This window comes from Suillus plorans (assembly GCF_016647745.1).
Source record: "Suillus plorans strain S12 chromosome Unknown HD556scaffold_17, whole genome shotgun sequence".
NCBI lineage: Eukaryota > Fungi > Basidiomycota > Agaricomycetes > Boletales > Suillaceae > Suillus > Suillus plorans.
Genome location: NW_024537401.1, coordinates 649,470 through 672,719, shown reverse-complemented (window position 1 = coordinate 672,719; position 23,250 = coordinate 649,470). Strand labels below are relative to the sequence as shown.

General features: G+C 47.0%; 6 protein-coding genes across 6 annotated transcripts; 1 reads left to right on the top strand and 5 right to left on the bottom strand.

Moving 5' to 3' along the window:
- Window positions 1–4,800: 4,800 nt before the first annotated feature.
- Window positions 4,801–5,630, bottom strand: HD556DRAFT_1526157 (uncharacterized protein). The gene is made up of 3 exons (XM_041309298.1): window positions 5,146–5,630; window positions 4,921–5,101; window positions 4,801–4,866 (listed from the first exon to the last, which is right to left on the bottom strand). Exons 1-3 carry the CDS (start codon window positions 5,453–5,455, stop codon window positions 4,815–4,817), a joined length of 543 nt encoding a protein of 180 aa, XP_041162390.1. The 5' UTR covers window positions 5,456–5,630; the 3' UTR covers window positions 4,801–4,814.
- Window positions 5,631–5,730: 100 nt separating this feature from the next.
- HD556DRAFT_1358662 (MFS general substrate transporter) lies at window positions 5,731–8,493 on the bottom strand. The gene is made up of 13 exons (XM_041302549.1): window positions 8,045–8,493; window positions 7,974–7,993; window positions 7,839–7,910; window positions 7,761–7,778; window positions 7,448–7,706; window positions 7,388–7,397; window positions 7,007–7,336; window positions 6,822–6,958; window positions 6,703–6,774; window positions 6,625–6,656; window positions 6,504–6,574; window positions 6,439–6,452; window positions 5,731–6,388 (listed from the first exon to the last, which is right to left on the bottom strand). Exons 1-13 carry the CDS (start codon window positions 8,217–8,219, stop codon window positions 5,916–5,918), a joined length of 1,683 nt encoding a protein of 560 aa, XP_041162389.1. The 5' UTR covers window positions 8,220–8,493; the 3' UTR covers window positions 5,731–5,915.
- A 2,592-nt stretch (window positions 8,494–11,085) lies between these two features.
- HD556DRAFT_1306798 (uncharacterized protein) lies at window positions 11,086–11,723 on the bottom strand (the record flags this gene model as incomplete). Its single annotated transcript, XM_041299959.1, has 2 exons — window positions 11,086–11,439; window positions 11,496–11,723. The coding sequence occupies 2 exons, from the start codon at window positions 11,721–11,723 to the stop codon at window positions 11,086–11,088; spliced, it is 582 nt and encodes a 193-aa protein (XP_041162388.1).
- Window positions 11,724–11,906: 183 nt separating this feature from the next.
- On the bottom strand, window positions 11,907–12,909 carry HD556DRAFT_1358646 (uncharacterized protein). Its single transcript, XM_041302548.1, has 3 exons — window positions 12,718–12,909; window positions 12,643–12,654; window positions 11,907–12,591 (listed from the first exon to the last, which is right to left on the bottom strand). The coding sequence occupies exons 1-3, from the start codon at window positions 12,846–12,848 to the stop codon at window positions 12,174–12,176; spliced, it is 561 nt and encodes a 186-aa protein (XP_041162387.1). The 5' UTR covers window positions 12,849–12,909; the 3' UTR covers window positions 11,907–12,173.
- On the top strand, window positions 12,849–21,202 carry HD556DRAFT_1358643 (uncharacterized protein). The gene is made up of 33 exons (XM_041302547.1): window positions 12,849–12,896; window positions 12,945–12,967; window positions 13,019–13,480; window positions 13,533–13,628; window positions 13,684–13,823; window positions 13,874–14,028; window positions 14,086–14,318; window positions 14,371–14,457; window positions 14,509–14,830; window positions 14,884–15,024; window positions 15,081–15,567; window positions 15,619–15,851; window positions 15,899–16,051; window positions 16,100–16,532; window positions 16,588–16,723; window positions 16,778–17,091; window positions 17,142–17,272; window positions 17,324–17,454; window positions 17,507–17,723; window positions 17,776–17,827; window positions 17,879–18,042; window positions 18,097–18,239; window positions 18,293–18,470; window positions 18,515–18,606; window positions 18,660–18,957; window positions 19,005–19,297; window positions 19,347–19,438; window positions 19,500–19,735; window positions 19,788–19,934; window positions 19,980–20,162; window positions 20,212–20,356; window positions 20,407–20,667; window positions 20,720–21,202. Exons 3-33 carry the CDS (start codon window positions 13,059–13,061, stop codon window positions 20,845–20,847), a joined length of 6,243 nt encoding a protein of 2,080 aa, XP_041162386.1. The 5' UTR covers window positions 12,849–12,896; window positions 12,945–12,967; window positions 13,019–13,058; the 3' UTR covers window positions 20,848–21,202.
- Window positions 21,154–22,142, bottom strand: HD556DRAFT_1268043 (CHAT domain-containing protein). The gene has a single exon (XM_041299139.1). It carries the CDS (start codon window positions 22,091–22,093, stop codon window positions 21,248–21,250), a length of 846 nt encoding a protein of 281 aa, XP_041162385.1. The 5' UTR covers window positions 22,094–22,142; the 3' UTR covers window positions 21,154–21,247.
- Window positions 22,143–23,250: the final 1,108 nt, after the last annotated feature.

Below are 23,250 nucleotides of genomic sequence, written 5' to 3'. Positions count from 1 at the left end.
CCTGCGACGTGATGCAACTCTAACTGATAATTGGAAAGGGCGAGCTGCCAACGTGCCTGTCTTCGTGTTAGCTTTTGGGCGGAACGGAAGTACAGGAGGTTCATATGATCCGTGAATACTATCACGGTGTGGGGGTTCCCTTCTAAATAGTGGCGCCATTCGGAGAGTGCTCTAATGACTGCCAGTAGTTCTCTGTCAAAGATTTCGTAGTTTCGTTCCGCGGGGTTGAGAGATTGGGATAGATAACCGCATGGATGGTACATTCCATTTTCATCAGTCTGCAGCAACACTGCTCCGGTTGCTGCCAACGATGCATCGGTAGCAATTGCGAATTGACGAGTCGGATCCGGGTTTCTTAGGACTGGTTGCGATAAAAAGGCGTTTTTAAGGTGGTCAAAGGCGTTCTGACACTTGTCAGTCCAAACGAAAGGGTGGTCTTTTTTTGTGAGGTCGATAAGGGGTCGAGCGATATCCGAGTAGTGAGCAATGAACGTCCGGTAGAAATTGCAGAATCCTAGAAAAGACCGTGTGTCTTTTAGGTTTTCCGGGGTTGGCCAGTGTTTGATTCCGTCTACTTTGGCGGGTTCCATCCCTACTTCCCCTGGTCGGATCATCATTCCAAGATATTCTACCTCTCGCGCATCAAAGGTGCATTTTTCCGGTTTAACGAATAGTTTCTCTCTTCTAAGGATGTCGAGGATTTCGATGGTCCGTGCTTGGTGCTGCTGGAGATCCTTTGAGAAGATTAATAGGTCGTCCATGTATATGACTAGCCATCCTTGGTTTATCTGCTTTTGGCAGACGTTGGTCATGAACGCTTGGAAAGTTGCGGGGGAATTCGTTAATCCAAAAAACATGACTGTTGGCTCGAACAGTCCTTCTTGAGTGGTAAACGCTGCTTTCCATCGATCTTCTGGGTGGATCCTTACGTTATTGTACCCTGATCTAATGTCGATCTTCGTGAAGTATTTAGCGTCATAGAGTTGTTCGATGAGGGATTTTGGCAAGGGGAGGGGATATTGATTTCGTACGGTCCAATCGTTGAGATACCGATAATCCTGACAGGGACGTAGTTCTCCGCTTTTCTTTCCTACAAAAAAGAATCCGCTGGCTTGAGGTGACTTGGAGGGGACAATAAAACCTTTTCTAGTATTTTCTTCGATAAATGTTTTGACAGCTTCTCGTTCTTTTCCTGATAAAGGATAGACTTTTGATGTCTTGGGTACAAATCCTGGTTTGAGGTCGATACGATGATCTACTCCTGGTCTTTCCGGCGGGAGTTTGTTAAGACCATCCTTGGCAAAAACGTCTTTATACTGGTGGAGGAAGTGAGGGACGAGTTCTTCGAAAGTTTTCTTTTGTTTTTCTATCTCTCCTGCAACCGCGAATTCTTGGGCTTTATTACTTGTTTTTCCATAATTTTGTTCTCTTTTTGATGTTCCGTCTCGAACGAGTGGGGTATCGAAGGTTATATCTTCTATGATGCGTACGGTGGATCCATCGGTGGCATACTCGACGAGTACTTCGTTACTGGCTAATTGATAGGCAAGTGGGTCTGTGACTGGAGTTTTGAAGTTTTCTGACCAGACGTCGTCCTTTGTGTCATAGTTGGGTATTTCTTCATCAACTATTTCTTCTACGGAAGCGGTATAGGGGGGGATGGTTTCTTTAGTTGCCACCTTCACCTGTATCGGTTTCCGTAGTTTGGAATTTGTCCAAGTTCGGGTTGTTTCTTTTCTGAAGAGCGGCGGGAGCGACTTCTTGCGTCTCTTTCTGTCAATGCTTTTTTCTATGGTAAGCGACCTCCTTGTTGATGGGAGAGATACGGTTTTGGCTTCCCAATCGATCTGGGGTTTTAGTGCAGCAAGCCAGGGGAATCCTAGGAGGATTTTGTCTTGTTTGGCTAGTTTTGCCACATTGAACTTCCCGATCATGGTTCGTTGATCGATTTTGATCGTGAGTACGCAGTAACGAGAGATGAGTCCTCCTTGGGCGTCTGATCCATCGGCGGTGATAACAGGGAAGGGTCGTGAGAGTTTATGGGTTTTTATTCCATGCCTTTTACAGAAGGTATCGCTGATAAAGGTGCCGGATGCTCCGGAATCGATGACCATGGATGTTTCGACGGTTTGCACGCGTTTATCGGAAAAAATGGATGCAGGAATTCTTAATTCATTTCTGGTTCCGATAGAACGTATTAGTCGTACATGAGTGGGAGTTACTGACGTCGAGGCAGTGTCCCTTTCTAAAAATCCATCTCCACGAAGCGACGTTCCACTTCAGTGAAATCGCTGTCTTCTTCTTCTTCAACCTCTTTGGCTTTTTCTTTCATGGTTTTCCTTCGGACCGGTGCTTTCCTCGGAGTTTCTTCCTCGTCTCTTTCTTTCTTCCTTCTGATAGGGTTCCTGGAGGAGGAAGCGCGACTTTCGTCTTCGTCGTCGCTGCTAGTTTCTTCTTTGTTTCTTCGGATCTGTCCTCTTTCTCTTGGGTGGAAGGAGGTGTCGTTGGCACGGTGTCCTACTTGGTGACATTTGAAGCATCGTCCTTCTTTGAGGTGCTTCTTCAACTCTGCGTCTGAGAGACGGCTTATGCGGTCGACTTCCATGTCATCGTTCCTTTTTGGAATATAGTGTCTATTTCCGAAGTTCTTCTTTTTCTGTTGCTGGGGTCTTTCTTTCTTCTTGATAGCTTTCCATCTTTGGAAGGCGTTATCAATATTAATGCAAGTGTTGACAACGGTGTCGAAGTCATCGAGAGTTTCGCCTGTTTTATACAGGTTGTCCTGAAGCCCGTAGTCTAGGCCCTGTCGAAAGAATTCGATGAGGGGGGCTTGTTCGGTCATTCCTGCTCGATGTGCGAGGAGTTTGTAGTTGGAGATGTAGGTGTGGAGATCTCCTCTCATCTCTAATCCTCGTATCTTCGTCATAGCGGTTCCGGCGGGGTCCATGGGTTTAAAGGCTTCATCGAAGTCCTTTTTAAATTTGGCCCAGGTACCATAACCGATCATCTGTCCGGAGGTATCTTTCCTCTTGGGGTCTAGGGCTGCTTCCATGAAGTCTTCTGCCCAGGCTGCTGCGTTTCCTTTTGTCATGTAGGATAACACAAGAATGATCTTCTTCTTATCATCGACGTAAACTTTGTCGTTAATGTCGAGGTATGCATGACATTTCATCATGAATCTCTTCGATTCTTCTCTGTCTCCATCGAATTCGGGAGGGGAACCGATCTTTAGTTCTATTTCTTTGTTCTGTGTCGTCATGGTGTTCAAAGGAGGAATGGTTGGTAGCGCTCCTAAGTTCAAGGCTCCAATTAAGGGAGTTAACGAAGTCGTGGTGTCGGTTTCGTTGCAGATGGCAACGGTTCAGGTAATAAAGACTTTAATCTTTTGTTACGACTGGGATGAGTCGAGCTATCTCTGTCTGAGTAGACAATCGGCAGGATGCCTAGATAGACGTAAGTCTGCTCTCGATTGAGAGATCAAGGTTTCCGACTAAGGCGAGTGTCGCTGACTCCCTTAGAATAGTGGTTCTAGACAGTAAGGTTGGAGACCTTACTGAAGGACGATGTTCCAGGTAAAACCCAGTAGATTAAAGTAAGGAATACAACAGTGGGTAGGTAGGTTTATATACCAGTGTTCAAGCGGAGCTTGTAAGTGCGTTATCAAGATAGAAGCAGAAAGAGGCGGACAGCCCGCTTGGTGAGATAAGAGATAAGCATGATAAGAGATAAGCGTGGTACGGACAGCCCGTTTAGAGATAAAGAAGAAATGAATATAGGGGTCTAAATGTTACTGTAACAGTTCTAGGTGCGCATGTTTTTTTCTTCTTGTTTACTACTATCTTCAACCTTGCAGCGTGCTACTACGACCACCACTCGTGCCCTACACTACATCCTACCCTCCATCTCGTGCTTCCTGTCTTGGCCCTCCTTCCACTCTTCTGGCGCTCTCCAGTGTCCTCCGCACACGTTCGAGCCACGTAAGCATTTGCTGACGTGTGCCAGGCATGTGCGCTAAACACTGGTGGCTGCTGGGATCAGGTGGGGCATCCCACGGTTCTGGATGATTGTAACGATTTTTGGTTGAATTCGTATTTAGATAGATACACTTTTTGTATATTCAAGTAATTCTCGACATTTTGTGATATTTGCATCCCACATTATCGTCTTCTAGCAATTTTATTCCTAATTCTTGTAATTAGATAGAAATTATCATAGAATTATCTGAATTAGAACTTTGAGCGAAAATTATAACATTTTTTCCCTGGGAGGGTAATGTACAGACGAGAGGTTTGAACTAAAGAACTACCGACTACAAACTAGCTACCTATATACATATATTAAGTCAGAGACTGAAACTGAGTTCAAACTAACTACCAATCAGAATAAATGAAAGTATTGTATGATTCTATATATAACTATGATGTCATGATGCGTGCCATAGCAACCGACAGGCTCTGGAACATTCCATAAGGTTTACGTGTTACGTCGTCATCAAGATCGGCATCATCCAATAAGTCATGTGACTCTGTCACTGGCAATCCGGGTAACTCCATAATAGTCGCAAAGGGTTTCTCTACCTCTGGTTCTTCAACTGTAAATACATTACTAGGAACAGGCGCTGTGACTGGGCGCTTAAAGGACTTAGAATTCAGAAAAGAATAGTAGTTCATATGAGGTACTCGTGACAATATGTAGGAGCTTCAATAATGTAGCATACAAAACAAAATACAATAAAAACCAACTGGCACAGTGGAGCGCTGTAACAATGTGACAGTAGGGTGTGGTTTCAGGCAGGTGGTCCATCACCGCGTGATTCAGGGCTGGCAGAACGCAGCTACAAGGAAAATGAATAATAGTACTAGTAGGCTTCAATATAGATAATTAGTTTTATGATGAGTGATGAATAAAAATAAAACTTACAAATAGCATGCTGTACTCACAGATATTCCTCCTTCAAGGCGAATAAGTGGATGAATTTGCAAATTGAGGTCCGCAAAGTAACCGATCGATAAGATAAATATAGGGTAGCTGAGAAGTATAACCATGTATCGAGATACACCTGCAAATGGACCTGCAGCTAATGATTCATCTGACAACGGATCTGAAAACTTTAGCTTAGATTCCGGAATCCTAGATATGACTTACCAAACCATGTACCCCAAAAGAAAGTAAAAAAACCGGACAGAATTTGGACAGGCCCAACCCGCCTTCCTTGCCAGTTCTGAACCTCTGCCCGTGTCGTGGGAATGAGTGATAGGGTAAGGGCAAGACCCCAGGTAGCAATCATAACCGAAACAGCTCGTGCCCTACTGAACCCTGGGCCAAGGAAGTTTGTTGCCCATATCACCAGAAGTATTCCCACACAATGGACAAAGACGATTATTCGGACAAGGGGATTGATGATATTGATAGGCATTGTATTGTGGTTGGGGCCCGGGCCAAGCCTTGGCTGCATGCACACAAATATGTGTTATTGTATGTATGTTAGGGGGCCTGTGCGATGTTACTGCAATGCCTGGGAAAATGCTGTTATAGCAGTGGCAGGAGTTGTGAAGCTGTTGCAGTCAACAGCTGACACTAACAGACAACAGACAACAGGTACGTGGATGAGCTTATGGGATTGAGCAGTATGGTAAGAGATAAGATACGAACAAAGGGGCAGTCAGGTCTATACACTGTACGGTGCAAACACCGAACAAACAAATGACGGTGTCCAATCAAATTGCGGTTCTGTCACGTGTGGTAAGCTGTAGGAGGCGGAGACCGCTGATGTAATCGTATAGTTTTTGATTTTAAATACCTCGACAAGCCCGTTCAATAAGCGCGCCACTCGTTAAATGAAAGGATAATACACTAAGGAAGACCAGTACAGTCACAAGCTTTGGACATTGTTATTCACTGTCAGTTCGCGCCCTTCATTCCCCCGTAGTTCCGGCGACAATGTTTCCATGCACACCCCACTCAACCCCAAAGCCGAATATCACCCAAGCTGTGAGGACTATGGCGAACCCAGCCCCAACTGCTACCCAGCGCGCATATGAGGACACAGAGCCTGGTACAGGGCTCTTCAACACTACTTCCTTCTGCTTTGGCATCGCACTCTCATCCTTGCTTTCCTCGGTAGCACTATGCAGGCGTAGCTCCCAAAGCTTCTCCACTTCTCTTTCCAGATACTTTGGGCGTACCTCTGAAAGCCGCGCGGCGGGAAGACGCCGCTTCCCGAATGGTGTATAGCAGGCGCCCAGGAGTGCACCCGAGACAAGCACGCAGGCAAACGCATATACAAGCCAGACTGTCACAGCACTCTCGAGCGAGTCGTTGGGGGAGAGGTCTTGAAGCCTCCCAGCTGCCGTTACGACGATGACGATGGAACCCTGAATGATCGATTCTGCAAGAAGAGACGGTGAGCGTGATGAGGTGGAGAAGAACCAAGCATACTTTTGATGGCAAAGCTAGAAATCACGTCAAGAAGGTCAACAGTGAAGATGTACTAGAGAACTCACGCCGTTGCATAGTAGCGAGAATCTGGTATAATGCTGCGCAAGATCTCCACTTGCGGAGCTGGTGTTAAGCTCTGCAAGATAACGTTAGAGTACTAGTGAATCGAGGATCTCATGCACATACCTGAGCAAACGCATAGAATACATATGCGCAAACTAAATTGGATTCAGTACAACATCTACCTGAATCGTCCCAACTCACCAAAAGTCGGCACTGTCTCGGAAAATCTCAACAGCAACATTGAGATTAAGAACATACACCCCGAAAGAAATACTAGCCTTATGATCAGCTTCTGCATTACCAAATGAGAGGACGCTCACGAATAGTCACACGGTGCCCATATGTATCAATAAATACGCCCTCCAAAGGGACAAGTCCAACAGGAAGGAGAAGGTAAAAACTCGACACCCATCCACCAACTACGGCTCCTTTCTTGAGCCTTTGCTGTGCAAATTGCCTGCGTAAAATTTAACAGTCATAACGCTATCGAAAGACAATCACTCACGTAGATATTGACAAAAATGACTGCACGCCAGCGTTTTCGAAGGTCGCAAAAAGAATCACAAACCAAAAAGTGAACGGCATCTGGCGCACAGCTGGCCAATTAAACGTTCTAGCCTTACCCGTACTTGGCTGGTCGACCCGCTTGGAGTGATCGACAACTTCGTAATGTGAACGAAGGAATTTATCAAGGATGACGATACAAATAGCACAGAGAAGAGAGAAGAGGCTTATGACGGCGCTTATCCAGAGAGGCCATGAATATGAGCCAAGATTTTCGGACATCACGTTCGCGGTACTCTGACCGATATATTGAGCCAGATTCGCCATCGACCTACACGATACAAGTGCATATGAGTTGTGAAGGTGTAGTCATAGAACCTACCATATGAGACCTGACAAAACGGTCAATATAAGGATCGCTAACGATCATGAGGTACCTCACCTATGGACACTCCGAAACCTTTTCCCGGCGCAAAATATGTGGTGAAGATTTTGTGCTGTGCATTATCTAGGGATCCGTCACCGATAGCCGCGATGATCTTGCCCGCCATGAGGACATGATAACTATCGAGTCCGTTTGTCGTTGCGCCGGCCTCTACGATAGTGCCTGCAAGATGAAATGCGGCAAGTATGACAGACATGAGTGGGCCTCCAAATTTATCGATGACGAAACCGAGGGCGATGCAGAGAAATGTGTTGACCTTTTCGAGAGTGAGTACGTCGGTTCCACGTTAACGGAGCAAGATCGGCCGTACCAGATTCGTTACAGCTACCTAGCAATCCGAGAACGTCAAGACCGCTACTGGCATGATTATGTCGAGCAAAATACTTACGAGAGTAGCAAATTCGGAATTGTTTATCTTCAGTTTTTTCTCGATCGTTGTCTTCAGAGCAACGATGAGACCCTGCGGGCATGAAAATAATTTGTTTGCATCTGCAGAACTTGAACTATCATGATGGATGCGTACGTTGGACCAATGATTTCCGACTTGCACAGTTCATGAGCTACTCGGAAAAATTAATAGAGATGGGTACTTACATGTGCACATACACGTTAATCCGATCATCACTACCTTCCACCTTAAAGGTAGCTTTGGCTTGGCAGTAGGGACTGGGACAGACAGAACACTGATTAATGACTGACGTTGGCCATGTTTGCCTTCGGCATAGGTAGGAGCAACAGCGTTGGCGGAGCGAATGCTGGCAGTGGACATGATAGGTGTAGAGGACCCACATACAACTACAAAAGCCCAGATGAGTCCTTTTAGAATCCACCTTCAAAAATAGAAGCGGAGAAGCTCTTTCGAGTCATGCAGCCCGATAGCAAGCGAGGATCATTTCGTGAAGACAGTCAAGGTGTTGCGAGTCCAACGCTGTCCGACAGTCCCAGAGATGTAACTTGAATTTACTATGTGTAGCATGATCCTAATAGTATGTCGATGTTGATGTTACCTCCACGGTCCCAGCCCGGTTATGAGGCAAGCCGTCATAAACGGACGAATTTGAATTTGGATCAAGAAAGGTAATTAGTAAGTAACGAATAAGCTTCAAGCTTGCGCCGTCCGGAAGAAATTTCCACGCCATGAGAGTATGCCAAATTCGGTAATTTTTGCCGCGTTAATAGCGGACGAGTTCAACATGTTCCGTCGCAAACCAGGACCCGCGTTCTCTCCTTATCGCACTGAACTCACCCTATTATTATTCTCTCTTCTGCACAGACATCCATACACTGTCAGGAAATAATTAACCCTCATGTTGCCTGTCATTGCACACTCATGGCCTCTGAGAAACCATACGACGATAGGCATATCATCACTGCATACGATACTCGTGCTTCTTAAGGTATGTCCACTTTAACGGAATATATCTTCATCAACAGAGTACTTTGTTGTCTGTGGACAGTACGCGCTGCAGTCGCAGTCATGTTTTCCAGTACGGAGCAATATTGTCAGATTAAATCCCATTGCACGTACTTCATTAATGGCAATACGGTTCCGAAATTTGATTGCTCTTCGGGATAGAGAGTCGAGACGTGGATATACTCATCCCTTTTTCTCTCCAGACCAGTGCGTGAGGTTACATGGAGATGATGGTGTGAGCTGTAACATATTTCATCACGAGCGTGCCGTAGAATTGGAGGATAGGTGCATTGGTCGTCCAGTACGTGGCTATCACATCTATATTCTTGTCCTCCTTATCGGGCCGGATAACTTTTGGCCTGCTCCATCGTTGTATTGTGTATTTGGTGTGTGCTCGCTTGTGATGGTGTATTGAATGCCAAAAGGAGCAACGTGACATGGAAGGTAAGAAGAAATGCTCATAATTGCGGAGTCGGGGATTAGGTGTGTACGCATCACTACGATACAAATAACGGCTATGGTCTCGGACCGGGGAGAATTTCTCGAGGCATAGCGACAGGCTTTCATCTGCGAAACCCAAGCCAGAGCGTTCAGGAGAACGTCGCGAGGTAGTCCACGTTCAACACTGCAGGCACCCGTCTCCTAGGATGAGGGTCTGTTAGCTAGGGCGAGAAGACCGCTAGGATGATGAAGGTGGCAGAGTTTCGAGCCTGCGAAAGTTCTCGTCAAGGGGCTACCGCTACTCCAACCGTGCTGGCCTTCTGGATTATACTACTGAGTGAGAGTAAAGGTTCCGTCTCGCGACCGCAATCGCGTTCGATCAACGGCCAGCTGCATACGGTAACCATAACCCACCGGGAGGGCTAGTGAGGTAGGAAGCCAGATCTCGTAGCTTTTAACACTCACCGAAGGGACCCTTTCGGCCGTTTCCGAACCGATTGGAAATGTGGCAGAGACGATGCTGGAGCTCGTATCCTTTTCGGATCCTGAAATCGTGTTAATCGTATGCTGTACTAGCATTACAATCCGACTCCACGCAATGTGAAAGTCACCTTCACACTGCGCGGAGCAGAAGGTCCACTTGATACTTCCTGCATATTTGTTGCGGATGAGGCTTGCCCTATGAATCGAACATACTTCTGCAACGATCCTATCCGCGTCATAACAATCAGTCAAAGTTTTTATCTGCCCGGGAGAGCCCATATCCTTGACCGGACGGATTAATTTTGTCGCATCGCGCTCTCGTTCTCCAGCACGTTTTCTTTTTTATCATAACGTGTTTAATACATCATCTCATATCGATCTCCACCTCAGCAGCCTACTATCCGCCTACCCTCTTGAAAATACCATATAGCCAGAGACTCGACTTCCCTTTCGACATCAGTACGTCTTGCCCTAGACTCATGGCTACTCCACTCCATTGCACCAACGCATTCAGGAACTAGATAAGCATCTCCCGCACTATACTTTGACGATACTTGATGTGGCCTAGCCGTTGCCTTGCCACGAGTCAGATGTATTTATTATAGAAGTCTGTGCCCGGGGAAACGTATGCCCTTGAAAATTGAAAAGAACTTAACATGGACTCCCGGAGGGTATTAATGCGACCGTTTGTCGCTCACGGACTTTGCGCCATACATCCGTATTGTTGTAGCGGATTGATTCATTAGTACTAATACGCCGATGGTAACCTAGACACGCTGCGAAAAAAAAGAACTGCCCTCTCGATAAAGATTGTCTCAACAGCATCTATACTCGATCCATCCTGAGGCACTCTTGAGTTCAAGATACAGCTGTGCTCATGGCAGCGGATCACAATGGAACTTCATGTTAACTCATCTGGACCTCACATTGTCGGGTAAGATCAATCGGTGTGCATGCATATGAAACATTCCATTTTTACACTTATACGTTGAGCTGGAAAAATACTACCGAAACACTAATGTGATACATCTTCACGTAATGTACAAAGAAACTGAACGTCCACATATTCAATGATGATGGAGAAGAGGGGTATGCTTGCACAGGTATAGAGAGCGGTCAGCATGTCCGCAAAATGGTCATGAACGTCGTTGGAGAACGACAAAGGAGTAGGGAGCAACAAGATCGTCGTAACGCCACGAAAACCCCGAGAAGGGATACGTGGCACTGCTTTGACCAAAACCGGTTTGATCCTAGCTTGAACACTTTCGACCGATAAGTCCAACCATGCAGACGCGAATCAGTCTTCCTCCGGAACTTCGTAAATACTGGACAATGAAGGTCGGCGACGTGGGGTCATAAGACTGGTGCTGCTCCTACGACGGCGGTGGCTACGCTTGGAGGGAGAGGGCATGGAGCTTGACAGTGGATGAATGTTGTTAGACGGGTGCGAGGTGGGGACTGAGGAAATAGACAGGTCATCGGATAAGGACGACATGGAAGATGACGGAGATGAACTATAGATGACGTATGGCTCTTCCTCTTCCTCGCTCGATGATAGAGAGAGTGATGACGCAGAAGTAGTCAAGCGGGTAACATCGCCATTCTCTGGCATGGGTGATGCTGCAAGCCTACCTGAGCAGCCAAAGTTCATCTGAAAATTGCATTAGTGACATAATTCATGACGGATTTGGAGTGATGATAACTGACCACATCCTGCCGTGCACTAGTCGCTCGAATCCACTCAGCAACACGACGGGCCCATTCTCTCTTTTTCAGAAATTCGATCCGTTCCTTCCTCTGCTGCGCGGTTTCGATGAAATGTTGCTGTCTCCCGCGAACATCATACGGAGGGGAATAAACAGGGGTGGTGACTGGATATGATGAAGCGAGCAGGAGATCGTTCACAGGGTATCCTGCATCGTATAATGAAGACATGTTAGAAATAGTAGGTCCAGATAGTGATGGTAATCTAGAAAGGGAGTAAAGTTGTGTACGAGGGTTGTCTCTGATTATATATGACGGCATGAATTGTGGTCTAGAATGTTTTCCAGAAGCGGTTCAAGCTGTCTCGGATTAGTCAGCGTCAATTTCATTTATTAATCTGATTCATTTTGGAATCATCCGATGGCGGATCCGTTCAATCCGGGTGTCTTTGAAAAATGGACCAAGGTCTAACTACATGAGTACTATGTAGCAACTGAAGCGAGCTCAATTGCACATATGGTCTCAGACCGAGTGATACATCCTCCTTATAATTAATTATAATCCATAGTCCGACATGACATCGTATGCTGTTTACCTGTCACGACCCCGGCGGTTATCTATCATGCAATGTTTCGCATCCGCGGTGATACCGCGAAACCCATCCCAGAGGTTCGGTTCCAATTAGCTAGTACTAGTACTCACATGCCCCTCGTACCTTTCTTCTGCTCTGCTTTTAAGCCCATCAGCCATGGCTATAAATCCCTTCTTCAATCCATTCCCGACGAAGGCCCTGACCAGATACGCGAGGAGCCCACCAAACACCTCAATCGTCTCATAACGTGTTTTGCCTCCCTCAACTTCTACGAGCGCCTGCCACCGTTCCGCGGTGAGTAACCAGTGTGGCATTTCGATGTTCACCCATGCTGTACGATAATTTTCGTGATCCAATGCTGTAATCCGCTCGAACGCGGAGCCGGGAAACCACTGATTGTCAAATGACGGAGGAATGTGCACCGGCTGGATGTATAGGTAACAGCCTTCACGTGGGGTCTCGTCGGGCAGGTGATTCTTCCGCGCATCTGTGATGCGTTGGTCTCGCCTTTTCAAGTCATTTGCATCAGCTGCAAACGTTGTGAACAGCATAGCTTACACGAACGGGTTCCTAGATTACCGAGTCATGGTTATGGAGAGTTAGACAGGTCATCGTCAAGTGTGCAGCATTTACCATTCTTTGTATGACTTCCAGTCCATCAAAACTTCCCACACTTCTTTGCGAGGCGCATTTATAAGACATGAAGATGAGACTGAGAAGACACCTTTCGAAGAAACTGGGGGAAGACCAGTTCCAGACGACATGGGACTTCAAGCAAACTACTAGCTTACGAACTTCAAAGTGTGGAGTATGTAGGCACAAATGATTCGGGCAACGCCCCTTGCACTGAACCGTTATAGATCCCTTTAGGTGTGATTATTACGTCAGCAATTTTTTTTCGAATGAAGATCTAGTATCACTCATAGAATGCTAGTAAGGCCCTAGTAAAGGCAACTTGGACGCGTTGTATTAATATGCCGTCTGCACTTGCAAGTCAGTTGGCTGCATCCGCATCTCTAAATGCATCTCTTCTCGACGCTCACACCAACAAACGGAGACGGACAGAATCATACCTATTTACTGGTCGAGATGCCGACGTTCATGACCTAGACTCAATCCATGCACTTGCTATCAATGCCTTCGCGCAATTATCCTCATTGTCTCCTGCTTTTACTGCGCGAACTGCAAAACTACCTTCAGATGGGTCTTCCCTGTCTGTGGACTTTGACCAGACTTTATTTTCCGAGGCTGCAAGGAATGTCGATCGCACGATGCAATCCCGGGAAGTGAACGCAAACCTTGATCACACGCTGAACGCGTTCTTGTCCCTGTTAGGACCGTGGCTCATGGAGGCGCCTACAAGCAAAGTATTAGAATGGCTGGTCAGGAGATTTCGGTATGTGTTTGTACCATCTTATGAGCTTCTACAACTGACAACGTCACTGAAGCATTAATGAATTTAATGTCGATGCAGTTCTCTCCCTCTTCTTCCCTTATCATGAATCCCCGCACTTTGTCAAGATGCTCTCAATCCTACACATATCGTGCGTTTCGTTTCGCTTCATGCGTGCCAGTTTCATTTTTGACATCTGTCCCCAGTTCTTCTTCCATCTTTTCATTTCTGCTCCCATTTAAATCCACAGCAACGCCTCTTGCACGGAGCTCGATTGTCAAAGCCATGGCTGCCAACCAAGCGGTAGCAAGATTTATTGCATCGTTACTTCCAACTGCGATCAGAGGTAAGAATCTCTGTTGGAATTGACTTTTAGCACCAACATAACGCTTTTAGGCTCATGTTCTCATCGTACACTCGTGGCTTTCAATGCAGCCACAATGCACGACTATATCGCATCTTCGCCGGCTCTTGATGAAGGCATTCTTGCGTTTCTGTTGTCGGCTCTCCTTGCGCCATTTCAGACTAGTCACAGTGATGCCAACGCAACTGTAAGTTTCCGAATTATGACGCCTTGGTATTACTGACATGATGACGCCTTCCCTTAGCTCGGCAGTTACGTACTGCTTTCCACACTTTCGCATAAAGTTTCGCTGTCATCTGCCGTCGTGGTAGCTATCATCGGAGCAATGGCCACTTCAGCTGCTCCAAAGGGCAAACGGAATACGAAGGATGACAGATGTAGCGAACAATTTGTCAAAGTCGCAATTGCAGTATGCTCACCTCAAGAAGAGCTTGAGACTTTTCACGCCAACACAGGGAATTTATGTCTAAAGATTCCGTAAGTCAACTTTGGGAATGGCAACTATTTGATGTTGAAGTCGTGGTCGCAGCACATTTACAGAAGAACTTCGAGGTGCAGTTCAGTTTGTTGGAGCCGAAAAGTTTATCTTGCCGATCCTTGAATGTCTCAAGCCCCGGTATGTACAGGCTTCCTCAACCATCGAGAACAAGGACTTATTATTTTTCAGACTCGAGGAGCCTGTTGTATCCTCTCTTTACGCTGCAATTCTTAGTGCCACGGGTACTCCTCTGAGATTGCTTGAGCGCTTGGTGTCCTCGCTCATACGACTAATTCTCACTAGCAGCGACGAAGAGTCTGTCGCAACCTCAACAACTAATGCCGCACGTGCTCTTTTGTCTCTCGTTCATCAACGTCATGTTGATATTCTTCGCGATGCCGTGGGTAAAATCATCGAGGACGAAGAGAGCGAGCACGAAGGCGACGATCAGCGATTGAAAAAGAAAGAGCGGAAGACGAAAGCGGACGAATTGATGATCTCGTTTTCAGTGGTAAGTTTCCTCAGCGTGTGTCACTACATATATTAAGTTAAGAACCTTCTCAGAGTCATCCATGGGCTCAAAGTACTGACGTCAACGAGATTGTCGTTGCTTCAACAAGCACCGCCAAGGAGGCACGCGTTGGAGCTGTCGAGCGGCTATACAAAATTTTGCAAGGGGGGTTGACGCTCGAGGTATCTGATAAGGTAACACTATCGACATCGCTGTTCCTGATTTTTTTTATTAACATCAATATTTCAAGGCCTCAATACAGTCAGCTCTACTTGCTCGCGTCTACGATACGCACGCTGGAGTTCTCCACGTGTTGTACTCTTCACCTGAAGTATTCCTCTCGACGGTTACTTCGAGCATCACCCCTCAAAAACTCCTGGATGCTATCGTCTCCCAGATTGGTCCGGACCCACCAGCTCGCGCTGTTCTTATTGCACATGTTGCCTTCCTCGCCGGTCATTTCAGCAAGACCTACCCGGATTTATCACAAGCCGTACAAGAACGCGTGCTATTCCCGTACTTGCTTGCCAGCAAATCAAAGTTCAGGACTGCGCGGGCAGTATGGAAGGCGCTGAAGGAGGCTGGAGGCACTGCAACTGGATGGTTGAGAGGTTGTGTGGATATTTGGGAAAAGGCTGACCTTCTACGTCGCAAGAATGATGAGGAGAATGACGAGGCAGACGTAGACATGGAAAAAATCTGCCAGGCAAATCTCGATGTGGCAGCCAAAATTGCGGGTGCGTGTTCGTTTTCCTGTGATGTCATCATTTGGTTATTTTTTTTCGCAGAGAACATCCTTGCTTCCAACGACAGTTCAAGCGATATTTCCCTCGTTCTCCTCAAGCTACATGACCCCCTCCCGCACGGTCGCGCCCTTGCTTACCTAGTCGTCCGCGTTTTGCTACTCAGCACGTCATGTGGACAACAGGTCGACATAGCCTTACAGGTTCTGGCCGCCATGAAGTTGCACTCTGTTGACGGTTTTGGCGATCTTGCAGATAGCTCCGTGAACTTACAAGAGGCATGAATATTTTCGTCTCTGTCTTCGATTTGCTGAATATGTGACAGGTGCTCAATGACGCTACGCTGGGCATGAAAGTCACGACAAAGCCTGGAGGCAGAATCACCGTGATGTTTCTTCAGGCGTCCATATTGGCGTTGATCCCGGCTATTCGACTAGCTGACGCACGTACGCCTACTTGGATTACAACTTCATCATTGGTACGTTTTCGAGCCTGACGGTTTATCAGTTGCTCACTTACCTACTAGAGTGATTTATTATCTGAAAAGAAGAGCGTCGAGGACCGCTATGTCGCTCTCATGCAAAACCTATACGCTGTCGCTGTTGCTTCTGGAAGTACCACTCCATCGCAGTTGTCTACTCATCTCATCCAGACGCTCTTCCTAAACCTAAGAGATACTTCTCTCATGTTCTTACTTGGCGTCCTTCTTGCGCAATCTCCAACCCTGGAGCGCGTGCGAACCCGTGCTCTCTTGCATGCCTTAGCGTTCTTACGCGGGCACAACTCTGACAATGCGGTCGACTTTCAGACGGTATTGCCTTCATTCATAGCGGTGCTCATGGATGCGCGGACTGACAAGCAAGGACGTGCTTTGATATTTGAGTGCATCTCGGTGTTGGCGTCTACCTCGGAGAGGAAACATGTCTATGGGCTGGACACTATATACGGGGCAGAGTCTAGTAAGTTTTCTGTGCCTGTTATACTATCCGGCTTCACAGCCATTTCACTGCTTAGCGCACCTTCAATACCTTGACGCAAAGGATCTCGAAGGCTACTTGAAGGCTCTTCTTGAATGCCACACTCTCCTCGCGCAGGACGGCAATTATATCAAAGTATTCCACCACCAACACTTTGCCGCTGCTAGTGCAAAGTATGTTTGCCTTGTGATCATGTCTTCGTTTTTGTTTATGTTCTTTCGACTCAGATACAGGCGCCGAGTGATCTGTTACTTGCTGTCGCACGCGGTCACTCATCCAGTGCCCGAAGCTCGCATATCCATCATGTCCTCTGTCGAGGACGTATCAGACACTGCAAGATCGCATATGGTGATATCTGCCATGGAGACATTGGCCAAAGACCCAGCTCCTATCTCAAAATTATTCGGCGTCAACTCCCACCGGTACACCGCTCTGGTAGCATCCACGTTCCTCAGCGTCCCTATTGGAGATTTGAATACAGACACAGAAAATTCGGTTTGGCATGTTTTCTCTTTGGCGTTGCAAACGTACTTCAAGCCAAGTAAGATTTTTTTTTCCTTTTTACATGAACGGCGGCTTGACGATTTGTAGATGCAATCGCTACAGTTAGGAAACTATTTTCAGACGCGTTAGAAGAGAGGCTTTTTGCGCATCTCGACATGACACGGCAAGCTCAAATATGCGACATCCTTTTGTCGGCAGGATCGCTAGGCAATGAAGTGGTATGATGACGTGCCAACTGTGACCGGAATTAGGACTGACTGCGATAATAGTATGTGTGCGCGAAGGAACTTCTGAGCAACCTTCTGCAGGACGTCCATCTGATCAATCATCTGCTCGTGGTTTATCAACCTGCTGGAGCTCAGCCGGATACTCCTGCCAGTAAACGTGCTAAACTCGATAAGTATGCATCCTTGTACTATCATTGTGTCCTGCCCTCATTTCTTCGAATACAGCCCATCTCACGGAGATGTCGAGGAAAAAATGTCGATATTCACTTTCCTTGCTGAAGTTCTTGGAACGAAGGAACTTCCTGGATCACTTGACCTTCTAACGCAGCTTCTTGATACTCTGGGCAAGATTATACATAACGACTCGCCGATTCCGTCCGATACGAGCTATCCTTGCCAAATGCTAATGGCTGCTGTGGAACAAGCAGCGAGCAAAATCACGGTATTTGATTCTATTGCTCGTATAATGGCAACTTTCTGACTACGATGAGAAGGAGCCTCCTGTTAGACCAATCCGATTAGACATACTTGTCGAAATCATCAGAGGTTTGATTTACTTTCCGATTTTTTGTGCCGACTGAAACATTGTTGTCACAGTATCGGAAAACCCGCAGACGTTCCATCAAGCACTCCTCCTCATGGCAAGTCTAGCTCGACTCACGCCTGATTCGGTGCTTCATAACATCATGCCTATTTTCACATTCATGGGCACCAATGTGTTCCATCGCGACGACTCGTATAGTTTCAAGGTGGTGCAAAACGTAAGCATCTGTGTGGCTCGTGGGGTGTAGTGTTTGATTTATGTTCACTTACAGACTATCGAAAACATTGTTCCTGTCATGGTATCATCGCTCAAATCTCGACACCCTCCTGGACTTGAACTTTACATTGGAGCTAGGGAGTTCTTGCGGATCTTCACGGACGCATCCAACCATATCCCACGCCATCGTCGACAAAAGTATGTCTATCAAAGATTTGACGCTCGTGACTTCGTGCTGATGTACGAGCTAGCTTTTTCATACACCTCGCCGATGTGCTTGGACCTCAAGAATTCTTGGCCCCGGTTTGCATGTCGCTAGTAGACAGGGTGGCTAATCGGGTGAGCCGGCAACATGAGGACGAGGCTTTAACCTCGTTAGGACTTCCGATATCCCTGCTACGCCATTTCCCCCGAGACTTGCATCTTCATGTAAGTTTTCTGCGGTGATTCTGGATGCGACTGACGTCTTGCAGGTTCTCAAAGAAGTGCTGCGGGAAGCGCAAAGACTTATTCGCAATATCGCATGTTCCGACGAGGCGGGTGCAACCTTTTTGGATTACGTTCAGTACGAGGACCAATTACTTTTATCTCACTTTCGTACTCATACATCCATTGCAGCGATGATGAACATTCTGCGAGATCGTCCTCCATCATCATCAAACGACGTGCTCAGGCGCTGATTATGTTCGTCGGTCATGCCATCATACCCACGCCTTCCACCGATATATCAAAGGGCGACAACGCAACGACGGAACTTATCTCCCTTTTGGTCGATCTTGCCACAATAGAAGGGGACAGCAACATTTCAGACATCCTGTCAGTCACACAGCAGACCACGTCAAAAGTGATGAATGCCATCGGAGCAGCAGACTTCCTGAACGGAGCTTTAGTCATGTTGCAATCAGACGAGACTAGGGTAAGATTATATTTTCTGTACGAGACCCTTTCTCACATCGCTTCTAGATCAAGGCTGGTGCTCTTGAAATCCTCGCAGAGAGGATACCCAGAGTTACAGATGCAGTCCGTCGCGAACAACAGAAGACAGTCATATCAATCATTGACTTTATTCGGGACGTCGTTTCTCGCCAGTCAGCCGGTGCGCTAGTTAATTCAGCACTCGATGCTTTGAGAGCGATCGGCTCCTCCATTTGTCCTGGCGAGGAGACAGCATTGGTATCTACTGTCCCTTCTGTTATTAAAATCATCAAAGCACGTGCATCATTGCAATCTGCTATAGCTGTGTTGCCGTGTTATGTGTATGGGGTTTTTCTTCCCTCGCGTTCCACGTTACTGAAAAATTTGTAGATCTTCTCTTGGGCCTCGGCTTATACCTCACTTCCGAGAGATTGCACAACAGTGTACATCAGTTCTTCAAGAAGGATTGAGTGGCAAAATGGGTGAGCGACTTGTCTCTCATGTAAACCCGCGTAACAGCTATTGACTGCTCTGCTCGAATAGCGCAAACCCCAGTGGATGGTGCAATTGCTACCCTACAGGGCTTAGTATCGACGCTTCCCGCTTTCTGTGGTGCTGCAGAACTTAGAGACATTGTCAAACTCCATCTGGAATACTCTGTCACCTTAAGTGGTCTCATGACAGGTTTGATGAAAGCTATTGCAAAGAAGATCCCAAGCAACATGCTACTGCCGGTACTCTGCGACCTGTGGCCCAATTTGGAAAAATCTCAGAAAAAGGCACGCACCTCGCGATATGAACATGATTTTGAATATTGATATCCTGTGATAGGAACATGTTGATGGACTCATCGCGTTTTTCGTCTTTTTCAAACGCAGTCTTCGGGTAGCTCGACGTCCTGACATCCAGGAGCATATTCGGTCAATATTCTCAGTATTCCTCGACGGCTTTGGCGTGAACATGCAGTCTACGACTGATGTGAGTCACTTCGCTGGCATTTGTGGTGAGACTAACTGGTACCAGGGAGAACCCCACATCATTTCGGCGTTCTTGGAACTTGTTGTAAAACTTAACGAGACGGCCTTCAGACCGTTGTTCCGTCGTTTGTATGACTGGGCATTTGCAGCTGATGATCGTCGCACAGCAAACATTGAGCGCAAGATCACATTTTGTCACATGTATTCTGCCCTATTGGATTATTTCAAGGTGTGCTCGTAACACATCTTTCGAGTATGACGTTATTAATCTAGTGTAGGGCTTGATGAACCCCTACATGTCAATGCTTCTTCAAGCTTTGTGCGACATATTGGAGTCTTTGGCCGCAGGGTCAATTCAAAATTCGTCTCTATGGTTGTCAACAGTCGAGACTCTCACAAAGAGTTTCGAAAATGACGACGGTGGTGAGTGAGAACGCGCGACTTACAGTGCCACTCAGTGATGGATTTTGTAGTGTTCTGGCGCGACGACAAACTGGCCTCGGTAGCAAAGCCTATCATAGCTCAAGTTTCGAGTTGCATCCGATTGAATATCGGGAAACAAGCGCTGACTAATTGCTTGATTGCTATGACGAGCGTGGCCGTAGATGACTCCTTACTCAAGTCAATCAACATCGACCTGCTCATGCATACTCGCGCAGAGGATGCTCGTGAGCGCATATTTGCTCTGTCCTGCTCGGAAGCCCTCTGGCGCGAACATGGTGGGAAGCTCATTAGTTCGTTCTCGTGTTCTCCATGCCATCGAGGATAATGCTAACATCATGATAGGCTTCGTAGCAGAAACCGCTACGTTCATTAGTGAATGTGCTGAAGACGAGAACGACAGCGTCGTCCGTGAGACACACAAACTTAAGAATGCAGTTGAAGGCGTGGCCGGGAGTATTAGTGGATTATGATCGTGCATTCCTGTCATTCTGGACCTATGGGGGTGTTAGTCGAGGTTCTATGATGCAGAAATCTTGAAAATTGAAGGATCCCTGGCATGACCGGAAGGCGCGAGTCGGCCCCTACTACCTAAGTACTCATTTGAGCAAAAGACGATAATGGAGGCTTAAGACGAGTCGAGCACATAGGGACTTTGCTGAACATTCTAGTCGACAAAAAAAACGACATCATACGAAAACAAGACAGCTAGAGCGTAAGAATATATATCAGGATTATTTGTACAACAGAATGAAAGAGGATCGCAGATCAACAATTAACATGTGAATGTATACCAGACGACCGTCAATACGACGTAGAACTACACACCAATATGAACAAATACCATCCTCTGCTCGAGCGGCACTTTCGTCTTCACCGCGTGCGTAGCACAGTTGAGTGCCCAGGCTGCCCTCGTACAGTCCCATTCTTCAAATCTCCAAACATATACTTGCAGAAAGCTTCGACAACGTGTTTCGCGACAGCATCGTCGACCTCCCACAGCGTGCCAACGACGCTCTTGAACCCTGAAAACTGGAGACCAGCTGCGAGGTGGATCACTTCATCAGGCGTCTTTTCATGGCCTACAGCGGTGTGACAAGCCGATAAGAACGCAAACTCGGCCTGCGGAAGATGTCTCTCCATGATATCGAGCAGCGTCAGATGTTCATCTCTCATGACGAAATGCGAATCATAAGGCTGCGTAGGATCCTGCTTGCCACGACAAGCAAGGTACGCCCAGGTGTTCTGCTGCAAAGCTGAGAGTGCACTTGCTCGTGTAGCTGCGTCGTCAGAAATAGTGGTGCAGTTGGCAGTCGCAGGGACGAGCTTATAGACAAGCTCGAGCTCGCTATCGACAGCCAAGAGTGCCTTCCCTTTCCCTGCACCTGGTTGACCCTGTCCGATCGCCACAAAGGACGGAGGCACGCGCTTCTTTACCAACTGTCTAGATCTTATCAGAGCCGAAAGTGTCCGCGTGTAAGAGCAAATGTAGAGATCCTCCAGGCACAGCGCCTTCCCAGAACGATCTGCCTTTGTTTGAAACGGATGAACTGCATGGAGAGGGATGGACGTAAAAGCTGCAGTGGGACACAACCAGATTCGAGAGCGGTGCTTTAGTTTGAGAACGTGCTCGAGTACGCCGACGATAGGTAGCATGATCTGGTTCCATGTTATCCGCAAGAGTACTATGAGATCCGTCCTCGACTCCCCTGGGTTCATCCGAGATGAATCTCGTATTGCCCTGGTGAAGCGATCCTTGAGAATCTTCAGATCTGCGAGAGCGATGGACGCAGCGAATGAGAATTCGATCAAAAGCTCGCAATATTAATGTACAGGGACATCAAGAATTTGACATGAGAAATCCAAGTTGCGTCACGAATGCATCCCGTGTCCGTGAATGTGTAACAAGGCCGCTGGTCAAAGCCATATGGAACTGCGCACGATGCACACATTATGAGTCGCGACATGTTCGACAGAGGGGGGCCGAATAGAAATAAGAGCGTGTGAGGGCTAGAAACGTTGAAGAACGGAAGATTTAAATGATGGCAAACTGAAAAAGATGGTTGAAGTTTTGGCCACGGTTTAGCGCCCCACTAAGGTCACGTACGCAGTGTGGCCCACTCAAAGGTCTTAACGTACTACTACTACCTACCACCACCACCACCACCACTACCACCACCATCACTCTTCTTCTTCGTCGTGGTTGTCGTCAGCGTTGAGTCGGTCGATGTATTAGGATGTCGAGCAGGAACAATTCTCGGTTCTCTACTCTCAAAGTATTCAAGTTTAACAAGGAGAGATCACCACCACCGCCTCCTCCCAAGGACGATCAACACTTTCAACAAGGATTACAAGTACAAGGAGGTCCTTATGGTTCAAGCAAATCGCTTTACAACCCAAGCGTAACTTCTTTGTCTCCTCCTAGCGACCTACTACCATCACTACCAACAACGCCTGACTACAACCGGGCCTCACCTGAGTCCGCCCCTTCAGTCCGTTCTTTTGGTCCTGCAATGTCTATAGAGAGCGAGAAATCAAAGCGAAGCATATTCAAGTTCTCGTCAATGGGCAAGCGTAATAAATCAACGAGGAATCTCATGGAAACAGAAGATCTCGAGCCTCCTCAAGAGGATGAGAGCATATCTAAACCATGGAATTTTCAGGTGAGTTTCTTTGTAATTCTCAGTCATCCTTGCTAAATGAACGGCTAGCATCATATTCATGTTGACGAGGGGTGAGTATCCTCTTCTTGTGCTCTACGACCCTAACACTTTTTCCAGATTCGTAGGACTTCCTCCTTCATGGTCTAATGCTCTTTCCCAAGCTGGTTTTACCGACGACGAAATCGCAGCAATTCATGCCCGCCGCATAGCTGC

Coding starts and splice junctions, on each gene's coding strand:
- HD556DRAFT_1526157 (XM_041309298.1), bottom strand. CDS start 5,455: ATGCAGCCAAGGCTTGGCCCGGGCCCCAACCACAATACAATGCCTATC. Junction 5,102..5,145: donor CTTTTGGGGTACATGGTTTG/GTAAGTCATATC, acceptor TAAAGTTTTCAG/ATCCGTTGTCAGATGAATCA. Junction 4,867..4,920: donor GTGAGTACAGCATGCTATTT/GTAAGTTTTATT, acceptor TCTATATTGAAG/CCTACTAGTACTATTATTCA.
- HD556DRAFT_1358662 (XM_041302549.1), bottom strand. CDS start 8,219: ATGTCCACTGCCAGCATTCGCTCCGCCAACGCTGTTGCTCCTACCTAT. Junction 7,994..8,044: donor ATTAACGTGTATGTGCACAT/GTAAGTACCCAT, acceptor GAACTGTGCAAG/TCGGAAATCATTGGTCCAAC. Junction 6,575..6,624: donor TATTCTATGCGTTTGCTCAG/GTATGTGCATGA, acceptor GTTATCTTGCAG/AGCTTAACACCAGCTCCGCA.
- HD556DRAFT_1358646 (XM_041302548.1), bottom strand. CDS start 12,848: ATGTCGTCTGGAACTGGTCTTCCCCCAGTTTCTTCGAAAGGTGTCTTC.
- HD556DRAFT_1358643 (XM_041302547.1), top strand. CDS start 13,059: ATGCCGTCTGCACTTGCAAGTCAGTTGGCTGCATCCGCATCTCTAAAT. Junction 15,568..15,618: donor TGTGGCAGCCAAAATTGCGG/GTGCGTGTTCGT, acceptor TTTTTTTCGCAG/AGAACATCCTTGCTTCCAAC. Junction 17,724..17,775: donor AAGCAGCGAGCAAAATCACG/GTATTTGATTCT, acceptor TACGATGAGAAG/GAGCCTCCTGTTAGACCAAT.
- HD556DRAFT_1268043 (XM_041299139.1), bottom strand. CDS start 22,093: ATGAACCCAGGGGAGTCGAGGACGGATCTCATAGTACTCTTGCGGATA.